This window comes from Anopheles aquasalis, chromosome 2 (genome assembly GCF_943734665.1).
Source record: "Anopheles aquasalis chromosome 2, idAnoAquaMG_Q_19, whole genome shotgun sequence".
Taxonomy (NCBI): Eukaryota; Metazoa; Arthropoda; class Insecta; order Diptera; family Culicidae; genus Anopheles; species Anopheles aquasalis.
The window spans coordinates 33,162,501-33,172,500 of NC_064877.1; the positions used below are offsets into that span (position 1 = coordinate 33,162,501).

General features: G+C 54.0%; 1 protein-coding gene across 2 annotated transcripts in view; it reads left to right on the top strand.

Annotated features, from left to right (window-relative positions):
- LOC126570262 (B-cell lymphoma/leukemia 11A) overlaps positions 1–10,000 on the top strand; it is a 64,945-nt gene that overhangs the window by 54,357 nt on the left and 588 nt on the right. For both annotated transcript variants that reach the window (XM_050227881.1, XM_050227880.1), the window contains one exon: positions 6,638–10,000. This exon is cut by the window's right edge and continues 588 nt beyond it. In XM_050227881.1, the coding sequence (XP_050083838.1) occupies positions 6,638–10,000 (3,363 nt within the window). The remainder of the gene's footprint in view (positions 1–6,637) is intronic.

The window sequence follows — 10,000 nt, forward strand, 5'->3', positions numbered from 1 at the left end:
CAGGAACTCCAGGAGGCACGGAGGAGACGGAACGCGAGCTCTAAGGAAGTAAAAGGATAATCCTTTACCATCGCTTTGTCCACCGTCACTCCGTCGTCGCGTCGCTTCTTATTTGTTTTCACCAGACCTGACCCTGATTGACACAGCGAGGGCGAATGTAATTGATATCGACTTCGGTGCGAAGTGTGAAAGGATTAAAGGACATTATCGGGCACATTATATCCACTGGCCATCGGGAGTGACACGACTGTGCCAGTGAACCATCTTGCCGCGACGCACAGACCTCTATTGAAGTGACATCACGGTTTGGGGAGGTATTTGGATTTTTTTTTTCGCTTTGTTTCGTCCATGGTGCGTACCACGGAACTACGGATTCGGCGAACCAGATGGAACCGATGGAAAGGGGTTTCCCGGGCATAAATGACGCAGCATCTGTGGCCACGGTGAATGCGCTCTCGCTCAACCCGCTGTTGCGCCATCATATGTCCCCTGGTCGGTGCTCCCGGAACGGTGACGCTTATCCGGGCACATTCAAAACGCAACCACCCGTCCGGTAGCCACCGTGTGCTGGCTGATCCCTGATTAACCCGAGCGCTCCGAGAAAATGAGAGAAAAACGTACGAAAAAAAATGGGAAAAATGGAACGAAATTTCACTTTCGAACAATGGGATCGACCACCATCGTCACTATGCCCTCCTCTCGGGGTAGCACTTGAACCCGAACGCACTGGGACGTCCTACCGGGGGTTAAAAAGCGAAACCTGGACCAAACGGACGTTGCTGCTGCTGCTGCTGTTGCATTGGATGCAGCCTGCTGCTGGACCACAGGACCAAAAACCACCGAATTTAACCAACGTTTTGCTGGCACGTCCTGTTCCAGTTTGAAAAAGGGGTAACGTCGTCACAGCAGGCGCACCCGCTCCTTCCGTTGTCCGAAGGATGGATGGATGAATGGTAGTGACTTGGGTTGAGCTGCATAACAACGCGGCTGCTGGTCTGCTACGACAGATCCTCGATGACAGATGGAGCGGTCGTGGTTGCATGCTGTGCGTAACGCTTCCAGTTCCACCATTCCGCCATGATTAGCGCGTGTTTTTGGGCGCTTTAATTGCAACGCCAGCAAATGCATTCCAAGCACCTAAGAGATTTGTGTCCTCTGTTACCACAAGCTCGCTTAATAGCCTTTGGGTTTAAAGGGCTGCACTCTGGTGCTCGTTTTCACTTCCACTTAAAATGAAATTGAAAGCGGATGTGGCCACGGCACACGTCACCACATCGCGTGTCAACCGCGCTAACCTGCATCGTCCTGCTCCCAGGTCGCGCCGGGGATATAAATATTAAAACCATGTTCCAGGTTCGTCCACCCTGGCGTACTTATGTTAATTATCCCGATCCGAACTCTTTTTTTTCTTCTCCTTTCTGCTTTGTTTCCCTGTTTCTTCATCTGCTCCAAATTCATGTCGCGGCGCTCGTGCCACCACGCCACATACGCGAGCGCGCGAAGATTGATCGCGACGCCAAGGACAGCGCAGCTCGTCTGCACAACATCCCTTCATCGATGTCACTAGGCTCTTCTTTTTTTCCTCCTCGTCTCACTCGTTTTTTGTTTTCTTTTGTCTCTTCCGGGAGGATATAAAATGGATTTCACTTTTTTCCCTTCCTTGGGTCTGATGTCGCTTCCGGTAAGGAGAGAGACCAACAAGGGTCCACTACTGGCGTTCCGGTTTTTTTCCTATTATTTTTTCTATTATTATTACGACCCCGTAGAAACACGGGTGACGAGAAGCAATTGGAAGGAGTTTTTTTTCTATCGGGAAGGGGGTTAAGGGGGACAATTAAAAAACATCTTCCGCCCCGGGGGGGTTTGCTGGAGGCCAAATGTTGCTCTAAAGTGCCGCCATCGTCGGACTGAACTCACGACAACAACAAACACGATGGCTTCCGGACGATGAATCCTCGATTACCGCATCTTGACCGGCATTTGATGGATGAACGCGAAACCGAATTCGCTGTCCCCCCTTTTCCAGCCACTCAACAGAGTGGCCACCACCCTCGGTACCCTCTTTTCAACTCTTAAAGTGTGATGAGGGTGTTGGCCATTGACTCACGCCGGAAGTGATAACCATTTTTCGCTCTTTGGCAGATTAGAGTGGCCAACCGGTTCGCGTGCCCGAGAGAGAAAAAGGATTTAAAGGACCGATGGGGGTCCAGTGTCGTGGTCACCCATCTACCGGCAACCCTTCCCCCTCCCTCAGGATCATCCCTTCGTCGACTTCTGTCCATGGAAAGAGCAGACTAGCAGACAAAGATATGTAAATCGGTCCCGGGGGCAGCGTACGTGACTACTCAGAGACCGAAACCCCGTTTGACCGTCCGCCGGCCACCACCAGAAGCCGAGGAAATGGATCGGCTAGCTCGCTCTAGCCACCTAGAAAGAGAGTGCTTTCGCAACGATTTTTGGGGGATCCATTTTCCACTCCCCTTGCAGTCCTTTTCTCCGATTTCGATTCGGATTCTCTGCCCTTTGCGTTGATTTATGCCAGATTCCTTCCCTTTTGCCTCTTTTTTCCCCTGGAATTGCCATCACACGTTAAGTAGCTTATCGGTGAGGTTCTTTCTGGCCACAAAACGTAATCAACGAATTCGATCCTTCCTCTCTTTCGTCGTTGTGCACCTCGATGACACCTGTGATGACCTCTCTGTCCGTCCATGTCCTGTAGTCCTTTCCCGGAAAAGTCTGAAAACCACTGTCCACGCAGCGGCACATACGGTGACCGCGGTGGTTGAAAAATGATAGATTCCTTCCTCCACCAAGGGCCATCGTATCCTTTTCGTTCCAACCGTAGCTGGGCGTTGCCATCGTCGTCGTCGTCGATCAGTTGATCAGATTATGGGGGTTGATCGCTTGGCTACTTGAGGTTGATTTATCGATCCTTAGGTCCCTTTCACTGGTTCTCCTAGTGCTTCTGCCACTCCTCTGTTTACACTGGAACAACACACACCGATGGGGCGTTTGTTTGATATCTGATCGATTATTTTTGAAGAAAAAAGGATCCCTCCGATCGCTCCTGTTGCTGCTGTTGTCGATCGAGGATTGGTTTCATTTTTTTTCTTTCCCGGGGGGTTCATGGTGTCACAACCGGACCGGATGGTTTGATCAGTTGCTTTCGATTTCAATTGCGAGGGCAACGCACGCGCATCAACATTAGGCGCGCGCGCTTTGCCTTTGTTGTCCCAGCTGGCCAGCTCCCCTTTCTCTCTCTTGCTCGCTATCCTGGCGGTGGTGCGCACCCGGCAAACGGGGAACGTGCCTAGCACACGACGCCAACGTACAACACTTTCGCTGCGCATCATCGCTTCATTTACATAGGAGGTTGAGCGAAGAAGACCCCTTGGTGTAGCGATCACCCTTCGCTTTTTTCCCCTAGTGAGCGCTCATGTCCGCTCTTTAACCTATGCCTGATCCCGGGTGGCTCGCTTCTCCCTTCTATTTTCTGTTCTTTTTTTTTTTAATGTTCCAATCCTTCCGCCTGGTTTTTGTCGTCCGTCCGGTTACTCGGCGCATGCGCACTGGCGCGCAATCACCTGGCTTTCAACGATCACCGACCTTCTTCTTTTCTATCCTTTATCTTGTTTTTTTTTGTCCTCTGTTGGTTGGATTCCCGGATACCGAGTTGCGTCTTGCGTGCCGAGCACGTGCCCAGCGCACGGAACCCTCTTTCTTATCCTTTGCCCAGCTCATCTGTCGCACGCCGTCGAGCGATAACAGGAAGGGTTATGATCGAAGCGAAGCGTCCGTAAATACGTCCTTTCGTTTTCATTTCTTCGCTTTTTTTTGTTTAGAGCTTTGATCTAGCTCAATGTTTGGGTTTTGCTGATGCCAGAAGTACCTCTCTGATGGTGGTCTTTGTGAAAGCGATTCAAACACCACCATTAAATGGTCTCATCGCGTGGGCTGCACGGTCTGCACTGGACTGGCCTTGGGTTCCGCTACGCCATTCATTAATCTTCGCGATCGCAAGATGCTATACCGCGCGGACCTCGCACGTGCGTTTCCTCGACTTCAAAACGATTATAAAAGGGATTCCGGAACACAAATTAAAGGAATGAGTGTCGGTGTCAAAGAGAAGAACAAAAGCGGACACTCGATCATGCATTGCAATGCATTGGAATGCCCTCAACGTTGCCGATGATTATGATCATGATGCTGATGGTGTCGACGACATTCGCACCGTTGGTGGACTAGCGGATCGATCCCGGATCGTCTGATGCGAGACGAGATGCGTTGTCCAACAGTTCCGACGACCACCGCACGCGCCGAGAACAATGGCCACGGAAAATTGGTCCTCATCTCCGCCACCAGCATCACCAGGCCACCATTGGCCGTTGCAATCGATTGCAAATACCTCTTCTCGTGAGGTGGACGATGACAGCGAGCACTCCAACGGACGGAACCCTGTAATTACAGAGGCGAACGTCGGGCCGGATCATCGAATCCTCCTTCGACTTTTTGTGGCCATAAAGGCACTGAGTTTATGTCTTACTTTGGTGCCGTTGGATACTCGCGATGATTAATTGTCACTCCTCCCTGGCGAGCACCTCGAATGTGTTGGCGGAACAATGGCAAAGGGCATTGTCTTGCCGCGTGGTACACTCCAGGCTCCAGACTCCAACCGAAACCACGAAGCTCAAAGTGGGCTGCTGGGAAGAAGCGAGCGGGATGCATAATGATATGCTTTTGGTGTGCCAGCGATCGATGACAGATGCTTGCGATGATGTCGCCGCGCAATGTCGTGAACTCGTCTCGATTATTGGCCGTGATAAATGAAGTGAAAATGCTCCGTATCGGGGGCAGGAGATGAAGAGTCGTTTTAAAGTAAAACCGAGGGTGCTGCCAGGACGCACCATATGGAGCATTGTGTCTAGAACTAACCGCACCACGGACTGGGCAGTGTCCTCCTCACGTTTGACGCCCCGTTTTTCCCGATTTCTATCTTACAGCGTTTCAAACTTTTTCTTTTCTATATGTGTGTGGCCAAACCGAGGGAGGATGGAACATTCCAATAAAAAAAAGTTTAAAAAAAACACGGAATCCGGAAAGAATTTCCGCACGACAAAAAGGACAATCACACACCACCACACGGGGACACGAGGATACAGGAAAAGGGCAAACGGGACGTGATCGGAATGGTTGAGTGGCTGGATGGACGGACGGACACGGACACACACATCGTCCTGATCCTGATTAAGGCTTTTTCGGGCAATAAAATAAATGTCCTCGGTGTGTGGCTGGGACATCACCCCTCGGCGTTGGGCGTGTAGCGAAAGTGATTAGGTGAGCGAGAATTGATCATTGATCTACCGCACCGGACACCACAAATGTGTCGAAGTGAAAATTACGGTCCACGCCTTTACGCGTTACGGTCAATCCGTTCCGGTAGTTTTACAATTACATCTCGGTAGCGCGTACATCATCAACGGGAATTTCCCACTTTTTTGAGGTTTTAAACCGGAGAGAGAAAAAAAAACATCCTCGTTGAACGTTGGGAAGAGGGGAAGAGGTTGCGAACAGCCAGGCGGTAATGGTTTATGCCGCTTCTTGTATGTCTCTGTCGCTTTCAGTGTTTTAATAAAATCCTATAAATTACCATAAGGTGCAATATCTGGACGCTGAAGCGCGTGGCGTGGAAGGAATTGGACTACACCCTCCCATATCGCTCAGTAATGTGGTCGATGGCCACCGCGAGGTGCTTCTATCTCACGCGAGGTACCATCTGTTGCCAATCTCTTACGATTGGGCTCCCCTTCCCGGAGGCTCCAGCTTCTGAAGGATACGGCGTACCCACTGGCCACTTGGCCGCTCATTTGTATTCAAATGTTGCCCAAGGCGTAACATACCGCAGCAGCGGTAGTAGTAGAAGTAGTAACGGGAGCGGCATCCCTCGGTTATAGCCAGTACTGGACCGTGTGTGGATTATGGCCACACAGGCCCAGGGAGTGTCCGCTGCAGGTTTTTTTCCCGCACGTTTTTTCCAGGTTCACGGAGAAACAGAGGAACTTAAAGTTCCAGTTCCCGTTGCTGGATTTTCCACCGTTTTTCTCTTCATTTTTGAGTTCCGTAGAAGTCCCCTAGTGGCGTTCTCTAGCAGGGAACCTCCAGAAATGTGGCAGAAGAATGTGAAGTTATTTTTTAATTAAATCCATTTCTACTGCAAATCTGCACCCCGTTGCACCGCGGTTGGTGCATCTCCTGTCTCTCGTGCATCACCCTGGCCAGCTAAGCGATAAACACAGGAACCGGGCGCCACTCCTCCGTGCGCGTAATGTAAATATTTTGCTGGACACACTGTCATCGGCGTTTTGATCCACGTGCCCGGCACGGAAGTCACAGAAAACACGTCCGTCCGTCCTCCCCCATACCTTCTCGGTAGACGGAGGAATTGCATTTTTGCTCGCATCGAATTCTATAAATATTTGTTTGGCATCAATCGGGGAAAGAAGCTGTGGCCAAACGGCTTCGTCGTCGTCACCACCACAACACCCTTTGATGTTTTGTGTTTTGCATGTCCCCGACCCACGACTAATCCATTTCCCTTTCCTCCCTTTTGTTCTCTCTCTCTCTCTCTTCCTTTCACCAGAACCCAGCAACTACGTGTGCTCGACGTGCAAAACGAAGTACCATTCGGCGTGGCGGTTGGTGCAACACGTACAGCATGCCCACGGTGTGAAGATCTACGTGGAATCGTTGGCCAGTACCGGGAACCAGGACGGTGGTGCCGCTCCGACAACCGACTCGGATGCACCGGAATCGGCAGCGGCTGTTCCGGCGGCGGATGAGGTACCACTTCCGCTCGCCACAGAGAAACAACAACCACAAGCAACCGGAGCAGCAGCAGCAGAGGATTCCATCTGTTCTGCCAACTCTTTGTCCACCTCTTCCTCACCTTCTTCGAGTATCTCGTCGCCCCGGAGTTCACATCGAAGTTCCTCGAGCCGAACACGAAGAGAAGAACCGACAGAATCGACAGAACTGAGTCAGGAGCAGCAGGAGTTAGCAACGGTGAAGCCACAGCAGAATGAAGGTGGTGATAGTGAGGAATCCAGGACGGCGAGACGGAGCAATGGTACGACGGTAAGGGACGGTGGTCGTAAGGTGGTCGCGGCCACTCCACGGCTGAATGGAACCACGAGCGGACCGGATGACTACATGTCCGATGACGATGAGGAAACGATAACGGTGCGAGCGAAGCGTACGAAGCTTACGAGCACGAGTTCCAACGGTAGCGTAAGTGGCTCCACCGAGGTCACTGAAGTCCCCCTGGCCCTGACCAGCCCTCTACCGATCGGTATTCCACTCGGTTCACCACTGGCCTCAGCACCGACCAGTATCGTGACGCTACCGATGACGGCGCATCCATCAACAACGGCAGCGGCTTCCGTTCAATCTCCGTCCCGTCAATCGCAATCACCGGTCAGTGGTCCCGTGACGACACCGGTACGCCACTCGGCCTCGGCCTCGGCCACGGAAGCGTCCATTTCCGGTGGTCGAGCACCACCACCGATGGCCGGTTTACGTGGGCATCCGGCGGCACTACTGGCACCACCACCGGAGCTACACCCCAATCCGTTCGGACTGCTACGGATGTCCCATCATCCGCACAGTCCACTGTTTGGCCGGGCGCACCATGAGGCGTTCCGGATGGAGCACCTCATGTCCGAGCAGTTCCGTAACCATGGGCTCAACCTGGCCGCAGCAGCCGTCGTGGCAGCCAATCGGCTCAAGTCACACAATCCGGCGGCCCCCTTCAATCCGGCCACGGGTGCGACCGCTTCCGAGCGACCACCTTCGACGGGAGCAGCGGCTGCGGCCGCGGCCGTCGCTGTGGCCGCCGATGCCCTCTCGCTAACGCCGGTCGGGGTGGCGGGACTGGATGGGCCGCACATGGACTACTACTCGCAGCGATTGCGGCAACTGGCCGGAACGACGAGCCCTGGCGCAAACATCGGTCCCTCGTCGAACTCTTCCAACTCGCCCAGCCCCCGGAAACCGCAACCATCAACCATCGGCACCACCGGCACACTCCAGTTGTCCCCTTCGCGCCAACGTTTTGCCAGTCCATCACCCTCGCAGCTACCACCGACACCGCTGACGAACAATTCGACCCGACCGCAAAGCCTAACACCACCGGAAAAGAACACCGAGCTGCTACTCGGGCTGGACGCGGGCAGTACGATCTCGAACACGCCCCGGTCCGCTTCGACTCCACCGAACAAGCAGCACCAGTCATCGTCGGGTGTTTCGTCGGCCGACAGTGCCCTCTACTCGTGCGAGTTCTGTGGCAAAAAGTTCCGCTTCCAGAGCAATCTGCTCGTCCACCGGCGGACTCACACCAGCGAGCTGCCGTTCAAGTGTACGAGCTGTGACTACTCGTGTCTGCAGGCGGCCAAACTGAAGCACCACATGAGACTGGTGCATGGTCAGCAGCAGCAGCAGCAGCAGCAACAGCTCCAGCAGCAGCAATCGTCGCAACAACAGCAACAGCAGCACACACCAACACAGCAACCGGGACCATCGTTGGCCGTATCCGAGCCGGACACGGTGAGTAACGTGGATTCGTCGCTCGACAGCGACGTCGATCCGGATTCCGATGGTGATCTGATGGATGCGGACGATCTGGATGGGGATGAGCTGATGGAGGAGCGACACCGTCATCGGCATCGACATCTACGGCGTCGGATGCGCCGCCACAATGGTGGTGGTACTGGTGAGGACGATGATGATGATGAGGAAGAGGATGAAGAGGACGACGAAGAGGAGGACGATGAGGCCGAGGATCTGAGCATGAGCAGCACTCAGAGTCAGTCGAAAAAGGACGGACCGGGTGGTGGCGCACTGTCGCAGATGTCCACGTCACTGGTCGGTGAACTGATGGACAAGTTCGGACTGTCCAACATTGCCCAGTACTCGGAAGCGTACAAGCAAGCCCTCCAGGAGTCGGGCAATGCGCTGAAGCTGCAGCTCACGAGCAAAGACCGGGACAATAACAATAGTGCGATGGGCATTCCCGGACTGGCGGAGAAACTGAACGGACTACCGTCAGCGCTCCGCATCAAGGAGGAGCTGGCGAAGAATATGTTGCAGCAACAGCAACACCACAATCCTCAGCTACCGCAGGTCCCACTGTTCAATCCGTTCGAGAATCCATTCGAAGCATCGAAGCGGATGAAGCTCGAGGGAAGTGACAGCTGGTGGGGCATTCCGGGACTGCACCGGGGAGATTCGCTGTTCGAGAACCTAAAACCAGGTCGCGATCGAGGTGGCAGTGGTGGTGCCGGCGGTCTGCTGCAGCCGATGATGAAGAAGGAGAGCAAACTGCGTAACGATACGTGCGAGTTCTGCGGGAAGGTGTTCAAGAACTGCTCCAACCTGACGGTGCACCGCCGGAGCCACACGGGCGAGAAGCCGTACAAGTGCGAGCTGTGCTCGTACGCCTGCGCCCAGAGCTCGAAGCTGACGCGGCACATGAAGACGCACGGGCGGCTCGGCAAAGACGTGTACCGGTGCCGGTTCTGTGAGATGCCGTTCAGCGTCCCATCGACGCTCGAGAAGCACATGCGCAAGTGCGTCGTCAACCAGGGCAAGCTGCAACAGCAGCAACAACGTGAACTGCAGCAGCTCCAGCAGCAGCAGCAACAACAGTTGCACCATCAGCAGCAACAACTCGCTGCCCAACAGCAGCTGGCCGCTCAGCAGATGGCGGCAGCGGCGGCTGCTGCAGCCGCACAGCAGCAGCAGCAGCAACAGCAGCAACGAACTGCTGATCATCACCATCATCATCACCGTGATCAGCAGCAGCGCGAGATGGTGGCCACTGCGCCACCTCAACTCCCGGCCGGTCTTTTGCTTCCACCACTGCCAGCGGCCGTTGCAGCAGCAGCTGCAGCCGCTGCCGGTGTTACGGCGGAAGATGGACCTTCCTCATCGTCCGTCACCTCTGGAA